Genomic DNA, 27,895 nt, shown 5'->3' on the forward strand with positions numbered 1-27,895 from the left:
GCTCTGTGTATAGTATTAGTAGGTGTACTCACTGTATATACTGACCCCTCATAGAGCTAAAATCAGATTCCCCTCCTCCAGGCTGTGCTGTCCTGCTCTGTGGTGATTCTGTCCATAAGATGGCCGACATGGAGGAGCATGTGACCATGCCCCGTCCCCCAAGTGTCCACCACTGAGCCTGTATATGCCTATGGAGGACACTGGGGCGGAGCACGGTCACATGTTCCTCCATGTCGGCCATCTTATGGACAGACCCGCCACAGAGCAGGACAGCACAGCCTAGAGGAGGGGAGCCTGAGTTCAGCTTTATGAGGTACACAGGGAGCTGCTGTCAGTATATACAGTGAGTACACTTACTGATACTGTACAATGAGAAATTTTTCTTCAAAGTGGCTAACCCCTTTAACTGAAAAAAAAAATAAAAAATATATATATATTTTTCTCCGGACGAGCCCCTAATATTTTTAGAGAGTCATTGGTACCGATCTCTAGAGCATTGCTTTCAAGCCTTTGGTTCCCCAGTATGCCCTGGGAGTTGTAGTTTAAGAATATAAAGTTACAACAACATTTTGCACTAAAATACGTTTATTTTCACTTAATTCAATCCTGCATTTTCTAAATAGAAATGTAGCTTAAAGGGGTACTCCGGCGATTATTTATTTTCAAATCAATTAGTGCCAGTTTTATAGATTTGTAATTTGGTTCTATTTAAAAAAAAAAAACCTCAAGTCTTCCAGTACTTATCAGCTGTTGTATGTTCTGCAGGAAGTGGTGTATTGTTTCAAGTCTGACACAGTGCTCTCTGCTGCCACCTCTGTCCATGTCAGGAACTGTTTAAAGTAGTAGCAAATACCCATAGCAAATCTCTCCTGCTCTCCAGACTGGGAACAATACACTACTTTCTACATAACATACCGCAGCTGATAAGTACTGGAAAATTTATATATTTTTTTTAATAGAATTAAATTGCAAATCTGGCAACCTTTGATTTGAAAGATTTTTTTTTTGGATCTGTGCAGAGAAATGTGCTGTGAGCTAACTGTTCTGGAAAGTTCCTGACAGGGACAGAGGTGTCAGCAGAGAGCGCTGTGTCAGACTGGAGAGAATACACCACTTCCTGCAGGACATACAGCAGCTGATAAGTACTGGAAGATTGGAGATTTTTAAATAGAAGTAAATAACAAATCTGTGTAACTTTCCAAAATTTTATTTTTGCTTCCTTTTAAAGCATTTGGTCCCCAATGTAAGCGCCCCCTATGTAATAGGTGCTATTTATAACAATGGGGGTCATGGCCCCCACCAGCTCTAGAATCCCAATATGACTGCTTCCTCTTCACCCTCTATAGGGTAGAGTACCTTGACTCTCCAGCTGTTGCAAAACTACAACTCCCATCATGCCTGGACAGCCAAAGCTAAAGCTTTGGCTGTCCAGGCATGATGGGAGTTGTAGTTTTGCAACAGCTAGAGAGCCATGGTTCCCTACCCCTGCTCTATAGCTATCCTCTTGTTTTTTAACCCTTCATCTCAGCCCAAAACTCTGACCGTCACCAACTTCCAGGCGCAGGCTGCATCTGCCGGAAACTTCCCTGTCAGTCGCTCCGCTCATTCGTTTGGTCCCTAAGGAGCTTTTGTTGCCATAGGAACCCCTTTAACCATCGCATCACTTTATAAATGAAACTGGCTGCATAATATTCCGCCACCGACACACACAAATCTGTGCCAAGGCGTTCACACTAGAATAGCTCGCCATGGATAATACATAAGCCCTGCATCTGTTTCCCCCCTTTTTCTCCTCGTTGGTATGTATGGGTGCTATAAGGGTGGGAGGTAAGGGGTTAACCTCGGCTGGCACTGCTGCCACTTAAGCGGGAGTCTTACCCCTATCGGATCACTGCGAGCACAAGACAGTGTGTGCACGCTCAGGGGTGGTCAGTGCTGGGGATGAGCCTGGCAGCAGCAGGTTGGGTGGTCCAGGTCTTAGTACCAGTCGATGCCCACCCCTCGTGTAACAACATAACGGAGCCTGGGAGGATGAGCTCAGCTGAGGTCGCTCTGGATCTGTAGAAGGGATCTACTTCGCAAGCCACCATGGACCTCTCCTTCATGGCAGCTCAGGTAAGGACTGGATGATGTCCAATCTTATCACTGATGTTATTATATATAATATATCTTATATTAGGATATATAATATATCTTAACATATAATATATCTTATATGTTAAGATATATTATATATCATAATATAATATATCATATAATTATATATAATATATCTTATCTTATTAAATATAATATATCTTAACATATAATACATCACATTATTATATATAATATATCTTAACATATATATTATGTTATTTTATATAATATATCTTATCTTATTATATATAATATATCTTAACATACAATATATCTTATCTTATTATATATAATATATCTTACAACCCATCGCTTCATTCTGTCCTATATGACTTGTAAAATGAGCAACGTGCAGGATCAGCGAAGATCAGGAAGATCTCAGGAGCATGTCTTATAGGATCTACTAGGATTATAACAAATACATAGTATTATGACATCACATGTGACCATTATACTATATAACTATTACCGGATGATGATGATGTGATTAGTTCAGGAAACTTGTATAATAGAAAGTAATACAGCCGCCTCCAGGCGTAACGTCACACTAAAGTAGTGGTAATTATTATTATAGCGTCGTAGTGAAGTGTATAATAGTATATATGTTATATCATAGTATCATAGGTTAAGATATATTATATCATGGTGGAGTCCAGATTGTTAGATGTTATAACATTGTGAACTGTATATAGAAATGCTGTCCAGGTTATAATAGCACAGTGCACTATATTACATTATAGTAGGGGTTATTATTATAGCATCATAGTCAAGTGTATAATAGCATAGAGCACTATGTTATATTATAGTACCGTATGTTAAGATATATTATATCATGATGGAGTGCAGATAGTTAGATGTTATATTATAACATTGTGAACTGTACATAGAAATGGTGTCCATAGCACAGTGCACTATATTACATTATAGTAGGGGTTATTATAGTATCATAGTCAAGTGTAAATTAGCATAGGGCACTATGTTATATTATAGTACCGTACGTTAAGATATATTATATCATGATGGAGTGCAGATAGTTAGATGTTATATTATAATATTATGATCTGTTTATAGAAATGGTGTCCTGATTATAATAGTACAGTGCACTATACTACATTATAGTATAGTGCTTTATAAAACACTGTATATAATAACATAGGGCAGTGGATTAGAGGATGCTCTAGCAGCATAGTGCATTATATTATATAGTGTCATATAGAGATGGGACAGGGTAGTATAGTTTACCTTAGCAGATGGTATATGCATATATATAATATGATAGTACAGAGCAGTATAGTGTATCCTATTATGTTACAGTACAGGCAGTGATAATAGGAGCACAGTGTGGTAGAATATCAGAGTATTACAATAGATTAGTATAGGACATACTATATGTTTTATAGGGGCAGTCAGTCATGGTATCATGCAGTATATTACCGTACAATGACGGGACACAGAGCTGGGGTCTCATTAACCCCTTATTTCTTTTGGTGATTTCATTAGGAAAAAAAAAAAATCAAAACAAGGGCACATGAAGCCTCCCTTCAGCACGTGGCCATAGTCAGGTGTCACAGCCCCGCCCCCTTATTTATCATTTGTCTGGATGAATTAATCCGCAGACTAATGACTCCCATGAGCAGCCGCACGCTTATTTATCGCCCGTTTCTTCCGCCGTATATGGAGGGAAATTACTTGGGTCTTTCTGCTATTTACAGCTGAAAAAACAAGTAAATGAAAACTGTGTGAACCTGGTCCTATAGATGACCTTATCCAGAGTCCATCAGTAATTACCTATATTATCAGTCATAGAGTCACAGAGAATCTATCTATTCCCTATCTATCTATCTATCTATCTATCTATCTATCTATCTATCTATCTTCTATCTATCTATCTCCTATCTATCTATCTATCTATCTATCTATCTATCTATCTATCTATCTCCTATCTATCTATCTCCTATCTATCTATCTCCTATCTATCTATCTATCTATCTATCTATCTATCTATCTCATATCTATCTATCCATCTATCTAATATCTATCTATCTATCTATCTATCTATCTCCTATCTATCTATCTATCTATCTATCTATCTATCTATCTATCTCCTATCTATCTATCTCCTATCTATCTATCTCCTATCTATCTATCTATCTATCTATCTATCTATCTATCTATCTATCTATCTCCTATCTATCTATCTATCTATCTATCTATCTATCTATCTATCTATCTCCTATCTATCTCCTATCTATCTATCTCCTATCTATCTATCTATCTATCTATCTATCTATCTATCTCCTATCTATCTCCTATCTATCTATCTATCTATCTATCTATCTCCTATCTATCTCCTATCTATCTATCTATCTATCTATCTCCTATCTATCTATCTATCTATCTATCTATCTATCTATCTATCTCCTATCTATCTATCTATCTATCTATCTATCTATCTATCTCCTATCTATCTATCTATCTATCTATCTATCTATCTATCTCCTATCTATCTATTTATCTATCTATCTATCTCCTATCTATCTATCTATCTATCTATCTCCTATCTATCTATCTATCTATCTCCTATCTATCTATCTATCTATCTATCTCCTATCTATCTATCTATCTATCTATCTATCTATCTATCTATCTCCTATCTATCTATCTATCTATCTATCTATCTACCTATCTCCTATCTATCTATCTATCTATCTATCTATCTATCTATCTACCTATCTCCTATCTATCTATCTATCTATCTATCTATCTATCTATCTATCTCCTATCTATCTATCTATCTACCTATCTCCTATCTATCTCCTATCTATCTATCTATCTATCTATCTATCTCCTATCTATCTATCTATCTATCTATCTATCTATCTATGTTCTATCTATCTATCTATCTATCTATCTCCTATCTATCTATCTATCTATCTATCTCCTATCTATCTATCTATCTATCTATCTATCTATCTATCTATCTATCTCCTATCTATCTATCTGCTATCTATCTTCTATCTATCTATCTATCTATCTATCTATCTATCTATCTATCTCCTATCTATCTATCTATCTATCTCCTATCTATCTATCTATCTACCTATCTATCTATCTATCTATCTATCTATCTATCTATCTATCTATCGTCTCCCATAGAGTTTAATGGAATTTCTTCTGTTCGTCTCAAAAACACCAGATAAGACTACCATAATAATGAGTATACAGACCCCAGTAGAACCTCAGTTTTCTCCTCTTACAGACCCCACCTTCTTACTGCTATAATTCAGGTTGCCCAACAAGTAGTCACCGGCAGGTTTATCGGAGTGTTTTCCGGGCTCCGTGTTTTAGGTAGAATCTAAAAATGTGTAACATATAGAGACAAAGTAATAGACAAGGGGCAGGAATATATCACGGAGGAAGACACCAGACTGTGAGACGTCAGAAGCAGAGGCCGCACCCCAGCGTGTAGGCGCCCAATCTGCCTGAGCAGTCACATGATCTTTACTGTCAATGTCCTGATACCAAACACAGGGCTTTCTATATTCTGCATCCTACATGGCCTCCAGCCGCGCACATCTGTTTGGGGGGGGGGGGGGTCACTTCTTGTCAACAGCCTGGATCCTATAAGAGGGAAGGAGGGGTCAATGACTGAACTGCAAGTCAAGGGGAGAGCTAATTGCTTAATGTAAAGGAAACACAAATGGACAGCCCCTTTAAGTGATGTAAAACACGGGTGACAAGTTCACTTTAACAAACAGTGATGCCAACTGACAGGCCATCAAATAATGATATTACGGAGAGCGTCGGCCCTCACTACCAGACTGAACGCTGTAAAGCCCCGGCCAGATGGAGCTGATGTTCAATGGACGTCATGAGCATCCAACATGCCGTGAATATTTTATGAGGGCTGCCATTCTTTTAGATGAAGCCAACATATGTCCCTTATACGCTATAAAAATAGATTCCCATGGGGCGGTGCTATATATCTATAAATCATTATATGTAAAACCTTACAAGATCTATTCATGGGAAGGGGCTACACATTTTGTAGATAACTTCTTACAAGACAATGATACAGTGAACCTTCTCTATGACTATATTTCTATATTCTGGGCTGATTTAAGGAGTTCCTGCTGGGAGAGCACAGCGACACCTTTTTAAAGGTTTATGAGTCACAGCGCCATTCTTTTGCTAGTGGCTGTGCTTGGTATTGCAGCTCAGTTGACTCAGACTAAGCTGCAGTACCAAGCCCTGCCACTATAAAAAGTGTGGCTGTGGGTGGTAAATGGTTAAAAACCATGGCCCCTTAGTCAGCCAGTGGTCATCAATGTAATATTCAAAAATATTCCTATTTGTTTAGTTGCCCACAGCTATAAAAGTAAAATTGTAAAAATATGTCTATATGCAGCCACCACTAGGGGGAGCTTATGAGCTCACTGCAGACAGATATAATATTGAGTTCAATGAGAGCTGTATAAACCTGAGCCATGTGACGTATTCACACAGGTTCATGGCAGATCCTTAGCCTTCATGCAAACAGGAATGTATGTGTTCATTGAGAGCTAGAAGAGATCTTGAAAATGTTAGTAGTCAGTAGATTGCAAGTCAGAATCTTGTATTGGTGACCCGGAAGGAAAGACCCTCAAAGAGTTTAAAGGGGTTGTTTACAAATAAAAGAAAAAAAATCAAATCAACTGGTGCCAGAGATTTGTAATTCACTTCTAAAATTTCCAGTCTTCCAGTACTTATCAGCTGCTGTATGTCCTGCGGAAAGTGGTGTATTCTTTTCAGTCTGACACAGCGCTCTCTGCTGCCACCTCTGTCCATGTCAGGAACTGTCAAGAGCAGCAGCAAATCCTCATATAAAATCTCACCTCCTCTCCAGACTGGAAAGAATACACCACTTCCTGCAGAACACACAGCAACTGATAAGTACTGAAAGTCTTGAGATTTTTTTAATTGAAGTACATTACAAATCTCTGGCACTTTCTGGCACCAATTGATTTGAAAGAGCTTCCCCTTTAATGGGATCTGTACAAAGAAGTGTGCATTGAGCTCCCTCTAGTGGCAATTGAAGGAAGACCATTTTTATCATTACCAAAAATGGCAGGGGGAGCACTATTAAGTCCTAAAAGCAAATAATTCTGTGTATTTTTACATAAAATCCCAGCGCATGACTTAACACCGTTCGTCCTTGATCACCACAATGGAGAACATCAGTGATCCCCAAAGTGCCATTTCTCGTAGACGCTGTAATCTATCATTCACCATTAACCCTGTGCAGGAAGAGGGAGGATAATAAAAATTCCACTCAGGAGAACGTCCTTTACATTCGGCTCCATATCCCTCCCTCTAATTTACAAGCTCTTTTCCTGAAGCTGAAGCCTTTGGTGTCTTTCTCTATATGCATCACATTGCGGGCCGGAGTGGGGGCTGCCGACAAGACGCGATTCACACTGTCAGCTCTTTATCACGCTACTAAATGAACAGTACACAGATTACAGGGAAGGAGAAGTGGAAGTCGTGAGGGGCTTCACAATGGGCTCGCTGTGTTATGTGATCAGCAATGCAACAGGTGTAAGATGAATGGAGCCGCTTACAATAGCTGAGCAAGGAGGAAAGTTACTATTCACTGTCAGCAAGCAGAGATCTCCACAATGTCTCCATTGTGCCAGGAATCCTCCAGCAGACACATCAGTAGCTTGTACTAGTTATCTATACATCTGATATTGTACACTGAGCATGCTATCACTTTTATTCTTTACTTTTTAAAAATCTCAAGTAAAATTATGTCTGTTAGCAGCCACCACTAGGGGGAGCTTATGAGCTCACTGCAGACAGATATAATATTGAGTTCAATGAGAGCTGTATAAACCTGAGCCATGTGAGCTATTTACACAGGTACATGGCTTGTTACATGACAGATCCTTAGACTTTGTGCAAACAGGAATGTATGTGTTCATTGAGAACTAGAAGAGATCTTGAAAATGTTGGTAGTCAGTATATTGCAAGTCAGAATCTTGTATTGGTGACCCAGAAGGAAAGACCCTCAAAGAGTTTAAAGGGGTTGTTCACAAAACAAAAAAATCTTTCAAATTGACTTGTGCCAGAGATTTGTAATTCACTTCTATTAAATAAGATCTTCAGTCTTCCAGTACTTATCAACTGCTGTATGTCCTGCAGGAAGTGATGTACACACAGTGCTCTCTTAACCGCACCGTATGCAACAACTACATGCGGACTTAACCGTACTATATTAATTTTAACCGCATTATATGTATTTTAACCTACAAATAATCAAGTCTATATCCTGTATTATACCATTTGCAACCGCATGAGATTTATATACAGAGATTTTTTTTGTAAGCTTGTAGTTACATGTTCATTTGTTTATATGTTTTTATGAATTTTAATTTTGATTTAGATAAAGTGTTATATATACATATTTACTTGTGATTTAATTATACTTCGAGATAATATTTTCGGGGTATTGCTAGAGAGCCTACTAATGATACATTTTTGATATGTCTGATGATATGTAGAAAGTTGCAGCAGTGCTTTGCTGAATAAAAAGTTAGAGATTTATCAAAAGTTGTTTATTGGAAAAGTGAAGCAGATAATGTATCTAAAGCAACCAATGAGATTGCAGCTCCCAGAAGACCCTTGGGATGATAAAGCCCGAGACCCCACAGCTCTGGGTGACTGCTCCATTTCTCTTTGCACCAGTTATCTCTTGCAGATTTTCTGCATGTAAAGTCACCTATACCCCTTCCATAGATGAACCTTACCCCCCTCCCCCCCTTCTCTCAGGGACACCATACACATTTACCATGATGGACGCTTATGGGGCAGAGTGCAGTAGGATAGAAGCAGTAGAGAGTGCAATACTGATGCGGCACAGGCAGAGGCGCCATACACAATGGCCCAGATTCCACTTCCACCTGGATTTTGTTGCAGTTTATATAAAACTTGACTCATGTGATTTGCGCCATATTTCTTACTCACCTTACACACTTGTCCGCCAGGTTCTCCCCCATCTGGTCCAGACCTCTGGGTTTTCGTTCGGTTTGTTTTCACCTCTACAAAGTTTGATTCCCAGAGATCACTGGCTCCTCGCTTCCACAGGAGATCCTCATCTTCAATATTATCTAATAGTGCCGCACACCATGCTCTCTACAGACAACAGCTTAATACACTGTGCCGCTGGATAGTGCTGCCACACATTTACCCCTTAATGTAATACTGCCATACACTGCACCCTCTGAATATAATACTGATACATACTAAACCCTAAAAATATAATACTGCCACACACTTACCACTTGTAATATGGCCATATTCTAAAGCCTCTGTATATACTGCCACACACTGCACCCTCTAATATACTGCCACACACTGCACTCTCTAATATACTGCCACACACTGCACCCTCTAATATACTGCCACACACTGCACTCTCTAATATACTGCCACACACTGCACCCTCTAATATACTGCCACACACTGCACTCTCTAATATACTGCCACACACTGCACCCTCTAATATACTGCCACACACTGCACACTCTGATATACTACCACACACTGCACCCTCTGATATTCTGCCACACACTGCACCCTCTAATATACTGCCACACACTGAACCCTCTGATATACTGCCACACACTGCACTCTCTAATATACTGCCACACACTGCACTCTCTAATATACTGCCACACACTGCACCCTCTGATATACTGCCACACACTGCACCCTCTAATATACTGCCACACACTGCACCCTCTAATATACTGCCACACACTGCACCCTCTGATATACTGCCACACACTGCACCCTCTAATATACTGCCACACACTGCACCCTCTGATATACTACCACACACTGCACTCTCTAATATACTACCACACACTGCACCCTCTAATATACTGCCACACACTGCATCCTCTGATATACTGCCACACACTGCACCCTCTGATATACTGCCACACACTGCACCCTCTGATATACTGCCACACACTGCACTCTCTAATATACTGCCACACACTGCACCCTCTGATATACTGCCACACACTGCACTCTCTAATATACTGCCACACACTGCACCCTCTAATATACTGCCACACACTGCACACTCTGATATACTACCACACACTGCACCCTCTGATATTCTGCCACACACTGCACCCTCTAATATACTGCCACACACTGAACCCTCTGATATACTGCCACACACTGCACTCTCTAATATACTGCCACACACTGCACCCTCTGATATACTGCCACACACTGAACTCTCTAATATACTGCCACACACTGCACCCTCTAATATACTGCCACACACTGCACCCTCTAATATACTGCCACACACTGCACCCTCTAATATACTGCCACACACTGAACCCTCTGATATACTGCCACACACTGCACCCTCTAATATACTGCCACACACTGAACCCTCTGATATACTGCCACACACTGCACCCTCTAATATACTGCCACACACTGCACCCTCTAATATACTGCCACACACTACACCCTCTGATATACTGCCACACACTGCACCCTCTAATATACTGCCACACACTGAACCCTCTGATATACTGCCACACACTGCACCCTCTAATATACTGCCACACACTGAACCCTCTGATATACTGCCACACACTGCACTCTCTAATATACTGCCACACACTGAACCCTCTGAATTAAATACTGCCGCTGTTAGGGGGTGAATAAATGTATTAGTTAGTCTGTGTCTCTCTGTTGTCTCCCCCCCCCCTTCCCCCCCACACACTTACAGGGGGGTGCTGGGTTTGATTCTGAGCTGGAGTATATAGAGTACAGGGGCTGGCTGGCAAATTTTAGCCCGGGGGGCAAGTACACAGCACTGGCCCATGAGTAGCAGGCTGACGGCCCATCCTTAAAGGACCACTCTGGCCTCTAACCTCTTACCTATAACATCTTCGGTCCTTCCAGTCATTGGTGACCAAATATCCTACTGTGCCCTGTGAAAGGGTCAGAACTCACTTTCCTGTATAAGTCTATGGGGCGGCTCAGTGATGACACAAAACGGTCCCATAGACAGATGCTAGGAAAGCTGGGTGACCTCTATCATACTGAGTATAAGATGCTGGAGAGCTGGGTGACCTCTATCATACTGAGTATAAGATGCTGGGAAAGCTGGGGTTACTGTATTTTTACAATAGTTTATATCACTCGATGTTCTTCTGTATATATGTCTCCTCTATGTACTCCTGTAAATATGTCTCCTCTATGTACTCTTGTATATATATGTATCCTCTATGTACTACTGTATATATGCCTCCCCCTGTATATATGTATCCTCTATGTACTGCTGTATATATGTATCCTCTATGTAGCAGGGACACATGCAGGCAGGGGCATTTCCGGGATAAGCGAGGGGGTGGGGGTGGGGATAGCGGGGCACATGCCTCCATCTAGGTAGAGTGTAGTAGTGGATGTATAGTGGATAAGGGGTGTAGTAGTACAGGTATAGATATGGGGTGTATTAGTAATACAGATGAGGGGGATTAGTAGTAGTACAGGTAAAGATGAGGGGTGTATTAGTAGTAAAGATGAGGGGAATTAGTAGTACAGGTATAGATGTGGGCTGTAGTAGTACAGGTATAGATGAGGGGTGTAGTAGAAGTAGTAGTAGTAGTAGAACAGGTAAAGATGAGGGGTGAAGTAGTAATAAAGGTATAAATGAGAGGTGACAGGGGCATACTGGGGGAAACTGGGGCAGCTGGGCGTGATTGGGGCAGGAGTGCACATATCCCTCCTCCTCTCACCCCGGCACACAGGTTCCCCTCCCGGCCACACGTGCAGGTCCCCGGTCTCTGGAGGAGGCCGCAGGCAGGGCTGTATTAACAGCTGCTGCTGCCCTAGGCACTAAACCTGAAGACACCCCATCTACACGCACCTATTGGCGATACCAGACCTGACCAATACCACCATACCCCCCACCCCCCTGGAAAAGACACCAGATTTACTGGCAAGTCTGAACGGGAGAAGGGAAACTAAAAAAATAAAAACAAAAGAATTAGTTTTTTCTGTCCCCCTGCTCCCTGGTGCTGCCCCCCTGCAAGGTGCTGCCCTAGGCACCGGACCACGGGTGCCTAGTGGTAAATACGGCCCTGGCCGCAGGGACTCTAGTGGTGATAGCGTCACTGCCATTACTGGAGCTGTACAGCGGGATCGGGGGATGCAGATCCCGCTGTTCAGCTCCAGGACCTGAAGCGACGCTATCACCACTACAGTTCCTGCAGCCTCCTCCAGAGACCAGGGACCTGCACGTGTGGCCGGGAGGGGAACTGGACGTGATATGTATAGCTGGGGCAGGTCAGTCGCGGCTCTGTTAGGCGGACTGCCCGACTGCCCTGCACCTCACCTCCGGCGCGACACTCCACGCACCGCCGCCCACCATGCACCTCACCTCCGCGCCGCCTGCTTGACCTGCAACTCCAGCCCAGCCGCCAACCCATCACTCTACGCTGCTCTGCCTGCAGTGATTTTTTGTGAAAATTTAATTTATGATTTTAATCTAAATCGATTATAACCTTCTGGGCAAATTTATTTGATTAATCGCCCAGCCCTAACTCCTCTGTATGTCTCCTCCTGTATATATGTATACTCTATGTACCCCTGTATATATGTCTCCTCCTGTATATATGTCTCCTCTATATACTCCTCTGTATGTCTCCTCCTGTATATATGTATACTCTATGTACCCCTGTATATATGTCTCCTCCTGTATATATGTCTCCTCTATATACTCCTCTGTATGTCTCCTCCTGTATATATGTATCCTCTATGTACTGCTGTGTATGTCTCCTCCTGTATATATGTATCCTCTATATACTCCTCTGTATGTATCCTCTATGTACTGCTGTGTATGTCTCCTCCTGTATATATGTATCCTCTATATACTCCTGTGTATGTCTCCTCCTGTACATATGTATCCTCTATATACTCCTGTGTATGTCTCCTCCTGTATATATGTATCCTCTATGTACTGCTGTGTATGTCTCCTCCTGTATATATGTATCCTCTATATACTCCTCTGTATGTATCCTCTATGTACTGCTGTGTATGTCTCCTCCTGTATATATGTATCCTCTATATACTCCTCTGTATGTATCCTCTATGTACTGCTGTGTATGTCTCCTCCTGTATATATGTATCCTCTATATACTCCTCTGTATGTCTCCTCCTGTATATATGTATCCTCCTGTGTAGGTCTCCTGTATATATGTATCCTCCTGTGTAGGTCTCCTGTATATATGTATCCTCCTGTATATATGTATCCTCTATGTCAGGAATAGGGAACCTTGGCTCTTCAGCTGTTGCAAAACTACAACTCCCATCATCTATGGTAAGCCTATGGCTGCCCAGGTATGATGGGAGTTGTAGTTTTGCAACATCTGGAGAGCCTTGGTTCCCTCCCCCTGCTCTATGGCCTGCTGTGTAGATCTCCTTCTGTGTAGGTACCTGGCTTCCTGCAGACACCATCTTCTCGGTCTTCAGGCTCTTCTAGCCCAGACACAGGAGAACCAGCTGGGAGGAGAGAGCGGCCTCTGGTGGCCGGAGGAAGATACTGCGTACAGCAGTTTGCTTTTTACCATAAGCCTCATAGGCTTATAGAAAGCATAATGGCCATAAAGGGGGCGGGGCTTACCGTCATGGGGGCGGGGCTTCAGCGGCCGCTTCCATCACAGTCCGGATCCACAGCCACAGGTAAATATGACTGAAGAGGGGCGGGGCTGTAAGCAGGGGAGGCACTGAGGACTCCAGCCAGCTGTCAGCAGCCATGCGGCCCTGACAACTGGGGGAAGACCGGCCTGGGGGGCATATGCCCCCCTGCCCCCCGGCCCAGCCCGCCCCTGATAGAGTATATAGTGTTTGTTTCTTTTGTGGTATTCTGCAGGATTTATTGTGACACTATGCATTATGACTGGTCACTGTCTTAGTGCCATGCGGCCCCCTGCTCCCCCGGCTCACAGACTCCCTGCACCTAAGGCTTCCAGGTGTTTATATATAAAATATTGCACTCAAAATGAAACGCTCTTAAAGGGATATACACACGGGTTTACATTTAATAGTTCTCAACATTAACATCGCAACAGGATCAATGTCAGTGATAGGTGAACAAAAATGGGGGCTAAATATTCAAAATTCTTGATTTATTTAAAGGGGTTATCCAGTGCTACAAAAACATGGCCACTTTTCCCCCCTCACTTGAATCCAGATTGGGTGGGGTTTCAAACTCATTTCCATTGAAGTAAATGGAGCTCAATGGCAAGAGAGGGGGAAAGTGGCCATGTTTTTGTAGCAATGACTTCCAGAGTCCATGGATGCTGCAGGTCATAGTAACACATATAGGACACACAGGCTGCTCGCAGGAGCACCTCATTTGTTGTGTCGAAAAATGACACTTGGGACCGGAAAACTGCTTTTTGCTTCTACACATGCATGCGCAGTTCTGCAAAGCGGACATGTATTCTTAAAGGGGTTGATCACCAACATTTTTTTTCTTTCAAGTCAACTAGTACCAGAAAGTGCCAGAGATTTGTAATTTACTTCTATAAAAAAAAAAATCTCAAGTATTCCAGTACTTATCAGCTGCTGTATGTCCTGCAGGAAGTGGTGTATTCTCTCCAGTCTGACACAATGCTCTCTGCTGCCACCTCTGTCTATGTCAGGAACTGTCCAGAGCAGCAGCAAATCCCTATAGCAGGGGTACTCAACAACTTTTAGTAGAGGTCCACTTAGCGGGGTCTATTGTCAAGTGAAGGTCCGAGCTGAACGTCAGTAGGAAATGTGTTTTGTTACTTTTCACAAACGTTGTTGAACTATTTACATACAGAATTGATGCTTGTTAGTGGGAAAACTGCAATTTTTTCTTTATCACCAGCCCCTATTTAGCCCCCCTGTGCGCTCCCCCAGTAGTTGATAGTCCCCCTATGTGCTCCCATAGTAGTATATAGCCCCACTGTGCACTCCCCCAGTAGTATATAGCCCCCCTGTGCGCTCCCCCAGTAGTATATAGCTCCCATGTGCGCCCCCAGTAGTATATAGCCACATGCTTTGTACTCCCCAGTAGTATAAAGACCCCTTGTGTGCTCCCCCTCCCATATAGCCCCCCCTGTGCACTCCCCCAGTAGTATATAGTCCCCCTGTGCACTTCCCCAGTAGTATATAGACTCACTGTGTGCTCCCCCCGTTTGTATTGCGACCCCTTGTGTGCTCATCCCGTTTGTATTGCGACCCCTTGTGTGCTCCCCCCGTTTGTATAGCAACCCCCTGTGGGCTCCCCCCATTTGTATAGCAGCCCCCTGTTTGTATAGCGACCCCCTGTGTGCTCCCCCCGTTTGTACAGAGACCCCGCTGTGTGCTCCCCAGTAGTATATAGCCCCCCCTGTGCTCCCCCTCTCATATAACATAAAAAACCAAACAATTATACTCACCCTGGTCTGGGCATCTCCTCTTCTTTTCACTCTTGTGGCCGCACTGCAGCGGTCACAAGAGGCCGCTCTCCCTTTATTCTGGCGCTTGCGCAGTGACGTCACTCGAGCGCTTACACCAAAGATGGAGAGCGGCCTCCGCTGACCCCTGCGGTCACAAGAGTGACTGACAGAGAGGGAGCCAATAGCTCCCTCTCTGTCTGTGCCGCTGCTGCACGATAACCAAGAGCGCTTGTTAGGAGCGCTCATAGTTACTGTGCAAAGGGGAGCAGCTCTGCAGCCAGGGTCCGAACAGCTGGCTTTCTCAGCCAGTTTAGGACCTCTGCCCTATAGAAAACCTCTCCTGCCCTCCAGACTGGAAAGAATACACCACTTCCTGCAGGACATACAGCAGCTGATAAGTACTGGAAGATTTGAGATTTTTTAATAAAAGTAATTTACAAATCTCTGGCACTTTCTGGCACCAGTTGATATGGAAGAATTTTTTTTTGTGAACAATCCTTTTAATAAGAAGAGGGAATATATCTCGATGGGGAGAGATGAAGCATCGGAAATCTGGAGGTCCTTATAAACAATAGAAAGTTGCTAATTCACACAGGATTGGACAACTTTTTTTTTTTTGAATAATTTGTAACCAGGAAGTGGAATTCTGGGTAATTGGGAAAAACAGTAGGCAAAACGAGACATGTATTAGCTATGTGACCTAACATACTGTATAGACTGAGGGAGTCCAGGAACTGTTTGGGTTTGTATCCCGTCCAACCAATGAGCTGCTCACATGGCTCCAGATAGAGAATCAACCATCTGTTTTATTAAATCAGATTCCACGTACTCCTCCTCATTAAAATACCAGAGACTCCGAACACTGATGTAATGGAATGTGAAAAGATCCTTTGAGCCTTTATACATAATTCACAATGTTTCCAACTCACACAACCTCTCGTCTCAAATCAGATTCTGCCATCAGATCTCCTGCAGATACACGGAATAGAGAGAGCCGGAACACGAGCAGAATACTCTACTAGTTATAGTCAGACACATAGGAGCAGGGCCGCCATCAGGAATTTCGGGGCCCCATACAACCAAAGTGTCTGGGCCCCCCACATTAATAAAAAAAAAATAGTGTGTTCGCCCCACGCCTTGCTGGGAGGTATAATTTGGTTCCGATCAATTCTAGAGAACTGGCTCATATACCCCATTTTCCTCAGTGGCTTAAAATGTAACCTCTGTTATACAGTTATAAAATTGTAGAAACTAAATGTGAACAAGGTGCAATTTAAATATCACCATACAGACACTTACTTGTATAGCTGCCTCTTGGGCTCTGTATGCAGTGCATTATATTCACCCCTGCAACGTACAATTTATAGCGTGTCTACAAGCCCAGCGGGGCTCATTATGATGGAGACTAAAACTTATACAAGAGTGGGGCAGGGGTTCCCCTGTATTCAGAATGCTGTTGAGTACTAGGCAATGCCCCGTTTGGGGTTATTGAATTTCGAGGGTCTGGGGGGCTGTTTGATTTGTATATGTTCACCAATATCCCCCCCCCCCCCCCCCCCCCGGTATGCTCACTAACAGAATATGTTGATAAGGCTAATATAATGAGGCTGTTCCATGTTAGTGAGCATATACAAATCACCCCCTCCCCCAGGCAGACTAGTTTAGCTCACCCAAGCCAGTGGTAGCGAATACATGGCGGTGAGAACGCTTTCTAGGAGATCCTGTTTGTGCAGCAGAGGTGTCTTTATCCTGCTCTGCATAGACCCTCGAAATTCAATAATCCCAGACGGGGCATTGCCTAGCACTCAACAGCATTCTGAATACAGGGGAACCCCTACCCCACTCTTGTATAAGTTTTAGTCTCCATCATAATGAGCCCCGCTGGGCTTGTAGACACGCTATAAATTGTACGTTGCAAGGGTGAATATAATGCACTGCGTACAGAGCACAAGAGACAGCTATACAAGTAAGTGTCTATTTGAATTGCACCTTGTTCACATTTAGGTTCTACAATTTTATAACTGTATAACAGAGGTTACATTTTAAGCCACTGGGGAAAATGGGATATATGAGCCAGTTGTCTAGAATTGATCTCACACACAGACACCAGCACACATGTATACAGACACCAGCACACATGTATACACACATACAGACACCAGCACACATGTATACAGACACTAGCACACATGAATACAGACACCAGCACACATGTATACACACATACAGACACCAGCACACATGTATATATAAACACACAGACACCAGCACACATGTATTTATAAACACACAGACACACACTTACTCTGACCAGGGAAGCTCCAGGTCCCAGGTGCTGCAGTCCCTCTCCTCACACAGCGGCTCCCCGCCCCTCCCCCTCCTTCTCCGACATCCCAGCACAAGTGAAAGCAGGAAGAGGAGATAGTGAGGGGTGGGGCCCTGTGTCTCTACTGCTTCTTGCCTGTGCGGTACAGCTGTCAGGAGCCTGTATGCAGGGAGGCTGGATGGCCGGGCCCCCCTGGATCCTTGTTTGAGCTCGGGCCCCTGACAGCTGTACCCAGGGGCGTAGCTAAAGGCTGATGGGCCCTGGTGCAAAATGTTAGCTTGGGGCCCCCCATCTCACCCGATCAGGCAAAGTCCTATCTAACGTTATATCCAATTACTCTAATGTGCCACCATGTTCTAATGCCCTGTAACTGCCTCCACCTCATGTACTGCACTACTGCCCCCTATAATTAATGGACTGTACTGTGTCATTGTCTAATCATTGTATTCCAATCTTTGACTCTCCAGCTGAAAAACTACAACTCTCATCATGAACTGCCAGTTGGAAACGATGGGGGTTGTAGTGCTGCAACCTGAAGAGCCACATGCTGCAAAACTACAACTCCCATAATAAACTGTCAGCAGGGCACGATGAAGTTTGAACTTCTGCAACCTGGAGAAATCACAGTGATATCACCTGCAGTCCTATGTAACACCACATAACACAGTGGTATCTCTGAGTACAGATAATGTAGTAGATTTCACCTGCAGTCCTATGTAACAGCACAGATAACACAGTGATATTTCTGAGTATAGATCATGTAGTAGATGTCACCTGCAGTCCTATGTAACAGCACAGATAACACAGTGATATCCCTCTGAGTACAGATAATTTAGTAGTCACCTGCAGTCCTATGTAACAGCACAGATAACACAGTGATATCTCTCAGTACAGATAATGTAGATGTCACCTGCAGTCCTATGTAACACCACAGATAACACAGCGATATCTCTGAGTACAGATAATGTAGTAGCTGTCACCTGCAGTCCTATGTAACACCACAGATAACACAGCGATATCTCTGAGTACAGATTATGTAGATGTCACCTGCAGTCCTATGTAACACCACAGATAACACAGTGATATCTCTGAGTACAGATAATGTAGTAGCTGTCACCTCGGGGCGCCCCTACTAAATGATGTTCTACAAAATAAGAAAACCGTCATACAGGGACTCACAGGTGACGTCTTCTTTGATCTGAGGCGTCACTTTCCCTTTTCCTCTCCATCCGGCCCAGACCTCCATGATGATTTCTTCCAGATACGTTTCATCCCCTTAGAACCTGCGAGACAAACAATTTAGGCTCCGCACATTTCTAGCAGCTTCCTTTCCTTTCTCCCCCCTGTAGGCTCCCATAGTAACTGCGCTGTGTGGGATGCCCCCTGTATGTAGGATTCCCTGCTGTGCCCCCATGAGCTAATAATGCCCCCAGAGGTGCCCCCATGAACTAATAATGCCCCCAGAAGTGCCCCCATGAACTAATAATGCCCTCAGAGGTACCCCGATACACTAATAATGCCCCCAGAGGTGCCCCCATATACTAATAATGCCCCCAGAGGTGCCCCCCATGAGCTAATAATGCCCCCAGAGGTACCCCCATACACTAATAATGCTAGAAATGTGGGATGCCCCGTGTATGTAGGATCTCCTGCTGTGCCCCCAGGAACTAATAATGCCCCCTGCTGTGCCCCCATGAGCTAATAATGCCCCCAGAGGTGCCCCCATGAACTAAAAATGCCCCCAGAGGTGCCCCCATTAGCTAATAATGCCCCCAGAGGTGCCCCCATACACTAATAATGCCCCCAGAGATGCCCCCATGAGTTAACAATGCCCCCAGAGGTGCCCCCATATACTAATAATGCCCCCAGAGGTGCCCCCATATACTAATAATGCCCCCAGAGGTGCCCCCATATACTAATAATGCCCCCAGAGGTGCCCCCATATACTAATAATGCCCCCAGAGGTGCCCCCATATACTAATAAGGCCCCCAGAGGTGCCCCCATGAACTAATAATGCCCTCAGAGGAGCCCCCATGAACTAATAATTCCCCCGGAGGTGCCCCCATATACTAATAATGCCCCCGGAGGTGCCCCCGTGAACTAATAAAGCCCCCAGAGGTGCCCCCATGAACTAATAATGCCCCCAGAGGTGCCCCCATGAGCTAATAATGCCCCCAGAGGTGCCCCCATATACTAATAATGCCCACAGAGGTGCCCCCATGAGCTAATAATGCCCCCAGAGGTGCCCCTATATACTAATAATGCCCCAAGAGGTGCCCCGATGAGCTAATAATGCCCCCAAAGGTGCCCCCATGAACTAATAATGCCCCCAGAGGTGCCCCCATGAGCTAATAATGCCCCCAGAGGTGCCCCCATGAGCTAATAATGCCCCCAGAGGTGCCCCCATGAGCTAATAATGCCCCCAGAGGTGCCCCCATATACTAATAATGCCCCCAGAGGTGCCCCCATATACTAATAATGCCCCCAGAGGTGCCCCCATGAGCTAATAATGCCCCCGGAGGTGCCCCCATGAACTAATAATGCCCCCGGAGGTGCCCCCATGAACTAATAATGCCCCCAGAGGTGCCCCCATGAGCTAATAATGCCCCCAGAGGTGCCCCCATATACTAATAATGCCCCCAGAGGTGCCCCCATATACTAATAATGCCCCCAGAGGTGCCCCCATGAACTAATAATGCCCCCAGAGGTGCCCCCATGAGCTAATAATGCCCCCAGAGGTGCCCCCATATACTAATAATGCCCCCAGAGGTGCCCCCATATACTAATAATGCCCCCCAGAGGTGCCCCCATGAGCTAATAATGCCCCCAGAGGTGCCCCCATATACTAATAATGCCCCCAGAGGTGCCCCCATATACTAATAATGCCCCCAGAGGTGCCCCTAAAATAATAAACATCCTACTCACCTAATCCGCGCTAATATATACAGCCCAGCATACCATTATATATAGAGCCCAGCATAAAATAATATATATATATAGCCTAGCATACAATTATATATATATACAGCCCAACCTACCATTATATATATACATACAGCCCAGCATACCATTATATATATATATATATATATATATATACAGCCCAGCACCAGCATATCATTATATTTATATATACACACAGCCCAGCATACCATTATATATATAGTGTACCCCCAGTGTGATGTTATATCAGAGGAGTGGCCGGTCACTTGCTAGGTGGTGAGGTGTGACTCCACACCGGAGGTGGTTGGCCGAGATACAGCCGGGCCTTGGAGTGTTACTTTGTGACCCCAGTGTCGGGAATGCACACAGGTGTGATGGCACGTCTGCTCTTAGTTAACACGGCCGTTGTACCTTCCCCTGTGGTCAGTGTCCTGCCGGGTTGCTACGGGATCCCTTAGGTTAGTGTGTTCACAGATGGCCAGAGTGGTGTAGTGACCTTCCCGGACTATCGGAACCACCACCCACAGAAAGGGGAAGTGTCCCAAGGTTGTGGTGTGTGCTGTGTCAGTGGAAAGCAAAAAATCACAGAGTCTCTTTAACTTAAATAAGCTTGGATTTTACTAGAAAGTGTTTGGTTGGAGTAGGTTGCAAGATTATAATGTCTCTTTTGATAAAGCACCAGGTAATACAGTAGTATTTCTGTAGTTTCAGACAAATCCGTGACAATAAAGAGTAGACAATGCAGTGTAGGATATAGTCGTGCCAACTCGGTAGTGTGCTGAGTGGTACGAAGAAGCAGAGTAGCAGAGAGGAGGATGCTATGAGAGTCACAACCCATGTAGTACTGTGCTCTGTGGATGTTGGAGGATGAGTTAGAATACTTTGAAGAAGAAGAAGAACACCTGTGCCCGTTTATTGACCTTGAATTAGTCTTCGCACCATCTTATGCCCACTAGACTTGGCTGAACCTTCCTAGAGGATGACACAGGCCCCATACCTTATTACCTGGGATGCAGGGGCATAACTAGAAATGGCTGGGCCCCATAGGAAACTTTTGATTGGGGCCCCTCCTCCTTCCCGGCTGACCACTAAGCCATCAAGTGTAGTCATAACTGCAAGCATTTGTAAGGAGTGCTTTGCAGAACCCGAGAGGCCCGTTTGGTCACCTGGTGCTGCAAATTATTACAGCTCAGGGGGCCTAGTGTATTGCAGGAGCAGGCCATGGGGCCCCCTAGTGTGGTGGGCCCCATATCAGCCGCTATGGCTGCTACAGTGGTAGTTACATCCCTGCTGGGATGAGCGGAATGCTGAGGGTTCCCTGCTGACACCTGCACTGCGAGATAAAGTTCATAGGCTTATCGCAACTTTGCTCTATGCGGATCAGTTACTAGCTCTTTGGCTTAGTTGTGGATACTGTCCTGCTCTGTTATTTCTCCTATTTCAAGATGGGTTTAACAGTGCATAGTGCCGTGTAGCGTTACTAGTCAGAAAGTTGTTAGAGCTGTACTGTCTTGCTTCCTTCCCATATGGGGTTCTGGCTAAGACTGACTTGAGAAGGGGGACCTGGCAGAGGGCCAGGGCTCAGATAAGACCACTGTGGAGAGCCATCTAGCTAGTGTCCTTCCTCCATAATGCCTAACACAAAAGACCTTTGCTCCTCCGCCACTCATGTGACTTACTTCCCTAGCGTAACTAATGTGCGCTGTGAGTGGAAGAAGAGTGCAACAGAAGAAATAAGGACAGAGTTGATAGCAAAGAAGAAAAACAGATTCCTACTGGTCTGCAGTTTTAGGTGACACATAGAAAAACAATAACCCGTTACATCCTTCAGCTGTGCAGCTTCCAAATACACATACACAATACAGCGACATCTAGTGGCAAACTTAAGTACCACTTTCATCACCACACAAGTACAATAAATACAGACTTTTGCAAAGGGTGTATATAACTGTAATACCCATGGTAGGACACCACATATATATTTATACAGCCCAACATACAATTTACTTTCCCCACCACCTGGTTGCACTGGTGACTCATTTTAAGGTTGTCAGAAATCGCTTCCCCTAAATCCTTCTCTCCTGAAGTCTTTGCCAACACAGAACTGCCGATATAATACTCAGATAGAGGATTCCTCCTCCCCAAGTGCATTATTTTACATTTGGAAACATTGAACTGCGGTTTCCATAGATTTGACGACTTATCCAGTAAAGCTAAATCATTTTCCATATTACTGACTTTCTATCCAGGAAAGGAGTCAACCATAAAAAGATGGACTCTTTAGCCTAACGGATTGCTACCTTTCTCTTTTTCTCATTCTATGTAACGTCTATGTGCAATCTGTATGGAGAAATACAATACATTTTGTCCTGTTCTTTTTAGAGGTTTGCAAATTAATAATAGGAAAATCTTGGCCACAGAAGGGAAGGGAACATCCTGTACTGCAAAAAAAAAAAAGAGAAAAAAAATTAAAAAATCTAAATGATACAATCAGAATCATTTCACTTGCCCACATAATACCAGCGCTGGCTTCAATCAGAATAATACAGAGCAGCACAAAGGATCAGGTACCAGGCGGCATCATTACGCTGGGTGATTGGGATGTGAGACTCCAGCTGGAGTGCTCCAGTTACATTAAAAATAAGCCCGGCTAATTACGGGGGAGGGGACACAATGTTCGGTTATTATAGTACTTTACTGATGGAAATGATTTATGAGCATTATCTCTATCTGAGAAAGGCAAAGCAAGAGGCGGAGGCTGTGGATTCCCCTGTGTAAATGCAGGGTTGAATACTGCATGAAATGATAAACTGGATGTGTATGTGTATACACCTGTGTATATACAAATACATGCAAAGAAATTGAGTGAAGACTTCAGTGATATTCTCATTCCTATTAGAGCATAGTGACTCTTGGTAAAAAGGCCAAGCTTAAAGGGGTAAAACGTTATACAGATTTGTGTAAAAAAAAACAACTTCAGTTTTCCAGTACTTATCAGCTGCTGTGTGTCATGCAGGAAGTAGTGTATTCTTTCTAGTCTGTCACAGTGCTCTCTGCTGCCACCTCTGTCCATGTCAGGAACTGTCCAGAGCAAGAGAGGTTTTCTATAGGGATTTGTTCCTGACATGGACAGAGGGGGCAGCAGAGAGCACTGTGTCAAACTGGAAGGAATACACCACTTCCTGCAGGACATATGGCAGCTGATAAGTACTGGAAGACTGGAGATTTTTTTAATAGAGGTGATTTACATTATTATTATTATTATTATTATTATTATTATTATTATTTATTATGTAATCGGCTGATCGTTTATTTAAGTTCAAACCTAAAATTATCGGGCACAGACTGTGCATCGCTGCGCAGAATAGCGATGTGCGGCGGGCTACTGACAATTCCACAGGCACCCTACTTTACCTAGCATGTTGCAGGTCTTCTCCTGCGCTCCTTCTTCCTCCCGGTCCCATGTGCAGCAGCAGCTTCGGTGCGGCCTGTCTTAGCTGATGGACCAATCAGCCAATCACTGGCCAGGACTGCCGCGACCAGTGATTGGCTGAGCAGTCTGTGAGCTCAGACAGGCCGCTCCGAAGCTGCTGCTGCACGCAGGACCGGGAGGAAGAAGGAGCGCGGGAGAAGCCCTGCAACATGCTTAGGTAAAGTGTGGTGGCAAGGGCTGCAAGGACATTGGTAACGATGTCCCTGCAGCCCTCGTTAAACAATTATAGGGCCTTGTAATAGGCCCAGTAAACGTGTGCCGATCTAGCTGATCGGCTCTCGTTTACATTATTGATCGGGCCCAATTGGCCCGTGGAATAGGACCCTTAGAGTCAGGGGCCACGCTGGTTCCATTCAATTTTCTTAAGAGGCTTTGTTGAAAACCCTACACCAGACCATCTGCTCTCATAGAAAATAAGGGGAGAGGGAATTGGTATAAGGGTCATAAAGGGTTAAGGCACATAAACCCTCTGTTCTGGGTGCCAAGCCTGGAGGCATAGTGGGGACTCATTTAAATGACCCTTTTATATCTACTGTTGCAATAGCACCCACTTCTAGTATTAGCCAATCTGGAGTGATGTCCGTGCATTGTGTAGACCTGTTAGGACCCCAAATGCTGGAGAGGAGCAGCGCTGTCTAGAGATGCACAATGGTGGTGCGCACCAAACTGAGCTGGATCTCCACCTTTCCCGGATGCCTATGTCAGCCACATGGCCTCTTCTATGGTCTGCTTACTTGCATGGTAACAAGTTGCCCTCGGTTCTCATTTTTTATTTTAAGGAGCAATTTATGGAAATTATTTTCCTTCAGCAAAAAAGAGAAAACACAGCTTTGGGGTCATGGATTTTGCTGTCATTTACATGATTTATTTTTTCTGTCAAAGGTTGGAAGCTGTTAGCAGAGAGATGAAATATTCATAGTATCTGGCGGTGAGGTGGATATTAGCACATCAGACAGGAGCAGTAAACATTTCATGGTGCGATAGAGAGAAACGCATTTTAATTTGGTTTTCAAAAACTCACTGTCTACCAAAACAGAAACTTCTATTGATTTCCTGGAATAACTGACAGACAGCCCGATCCCGAATGTACACAACAGGATCATTTCCATAATGGTGTCCGCTTAGTATTAAAGATCAACTGTAACAACTATGGATAGAAATGTAGTTATAATGCCCTCATGTTCAAGAATATCACCTCTATGTACAAGAATATAACTACTATAATGCTGCCCCTATATACAAGAATATAACTACTATAATACTGATCCAATATACAAGAATATAACTACTATAATACTGCACCTATATACAAGAATATAACTACTATAATACTGATCCAATATACAACAATATAACTACTATAATACTGCCCCTATATACAAGTATATAACTACTATAATACTGTCCCCTATATACAAATATATAACTACTATAATACTGTCCCCTATATACAAGTATATAACTACTATAATACTGCTCCTATATACAAGAATATAACTACTATAATACTGCTCCTATATACAAGAATATAACTACTATAATACTGCTCCTATATACAAGAATATAACTACTATAATACTGCTCCTATATACAAGAATATAACTACTATAATACTGCTCCTATGTACAAGAATATAACTACTATAACACTGCTCCTATATACAAGAATATAACTACTATAATACTGCTCCTATGTAAAAGAATATAACTACTATAATACTGCCCCCTATATACAAGAATATAACTACTATAATACTGCCCCCTATATACAAGAATATAACTACTATAATACTGCCCCTATATACAAGAATATAACTACTATAATACTGCCTCCTATATATAAGAATATAACTACTATACTACTGCTCCTATATACAGGAATATAACTACACTTATAGGACTATGGTCTCCACCCTTTGGCTCTCTAGTTGTCAGAACACTACACCTCTTAGGAATAGTTATGCAATATATATAGACCCACACGCTGGAGACCACTCAATGAGAATATAATTTATATTTTGTATATTTTTATATTTACGCGCAGTTTTCCAGTTTATATGCCATGCTGATCTCCTGTCTATTTCCCTCCACAGCTCCCTGTTATGGGAGGAGCTTTTATGGACTCTCCGAACGAAGAATTTGGAACAGAATATTCCCTATTCAATTCATCGGCCAACGTCCATGCTGCTTCATTCGTCCAGAGCCCCCCCGAGGAGCCGTCGCGGTCCTCCAATGACGCTATATTGTTATGGATTGCCATTATTGCCACCATTGGAAATATTGTGGTGGTCGGAGTGGTCTACGCCTTTACTTTTTGAGAAGGATGACACTGACTCTTCAAGCCGCAGACTATTTTTTATTGATGTTCTTTCTGTGTTCATAATTTACATCCTGTCAGACCGAAAAAGAAAAGATCATGAAACATTTAATAAAAAGAAACAATGTTTCTCTGTACAAAGGAAATAAGTTAAAGTGCTATGCGGGGACCGCACCGTCATCAGTGGAACCGACTGCCACCAATGACTGCATTATAGTTGTATTATTATAGACTAAGCAATATATGCCAATGAAATGACCCCTGTGGATCTTATGGGGGCCATGAAGAGGGAACAATGGGTCGGGGTGACCCTATTCTTTTGTACAAGTAAATCATCTTTTTAGGCACGGCCATGGGGGAAAGAAGGGGTGAACACAACCCAATGCTTGTGCTATTTTTCTGTACTACAAGCACTGTAAAGGGGTGAACTAGCACCAGGAGGGGTGAACCAACAAGCAGAGGGGTGAACTAATACAAGGTGCCGTTAACCAAAACTCAGAGGGATGAACTTATATGAGGAGGGGTGAACCAACACTTTGAGGGGTGAACCTACAGAAGGAGGAGTGAACTAATATGAGGTGGGGTAAACCAACACTCGGAGGGGTGAACTAATACGAAGAGGAGTCAACCAACAATCGGAGGGATGAACTAATAAGAAGAGGGGTGAACCAACATGAAAAAGCGTGAACCAACACGTGGAGGGGTGAACTAATACAAATAGGGGTGAACCAACATGGGGAGGGGTCAACCAACATGCGGAGGGGTCAACCAAAACTCGGAAAGGGTTAACCAATACGAGGAAGGGTCAACCAACACTCGGAGAGCTAAACTAATAAGAAGAGGGGTAAACCAACATGAGAAGGGTGAACCAACACACGGAGGGGTGAACTAATACAAAGAGGGGTGAACAACAGGAGGAGGGGTGAACCAACATGCGGAGGGGTCAACCAACACTCAGAAAGGGTGAACTAATACGAGGAAGGGTCAACCAACGCTCGGAGAGCTGAACCTACACAAGGAGGAGTGAACTAATATAAGGTGGGGTCAACCAACACTCGGAGGGGCGAAGTAATACGAAGAGGGGTGAATCGACATGAGGAGGGATGAACTAATATGAGGAGGGGGTTAACCACATGGCTTTAATCAGTCCGCAGAACAAATATTTTGAAACAAATTTATTTTTGGAAAAT

General features: G+C 43.5%; 1 protein-coding gene across 1 annotated transcript; it reads left to right on the forward strand.

The window, feature by feature from the left end:
• The first annotated feature begins 1,957 nt into the window (after positions 1-1,957).
• C13H14orf132 (chromosome 13 C14orf132 homolog) lies at positions 1,958-27,485 on the forward strand. Its single transcript, XM_069950671.1, has 2 exons — positions 1,958-2,115; positions 26,482-27,485. The coding sequence occupies exons 1-2, from the start codon at positions 2,089-2,091 to the stop codon at positions 26,704-26,706; spliced, it is 252 nt and encodes an 83-aa protein (XP_069806772.1). The 5' UTR covers positions 1,958-2,088; the 3' UTR covers positions 26,707-27,485.
• Positions 27,486-27,895: the final 410 nt, after the last annotated feature.

This window comes from Dendropsophus ebraccatus, chromosome 13, assembly GCF_027789765.1.
Source record: "Dendropsophus ebraccatus isolate aDenEbr1 chromosome 13, aDenEbr1.pat, whole genome shotgun sequence".
Lineage (NCBI taxonomy): Eukaryota > Metazoa > Chordata > Amphibia > Anura > Hylidae > Dendropsophus > Dendropsophus ebraccatus.

Excerpts from the sequence above, each read along its gene's own strand:
- C13H14orf132 (XM_069950671.1), top strand. The coding sequence starts at position 2,089 with ATGGACCTCTCCTTCATGGCAGCTCAG. Across the intron at positions 2,116-26,481 it reads TCTCCTTCATGGCAGCTCAG|CTCCCTGTTATGGGAGGAGC; the intron begins GTAAGGACTGGA and ends TTCCCTCCACAG.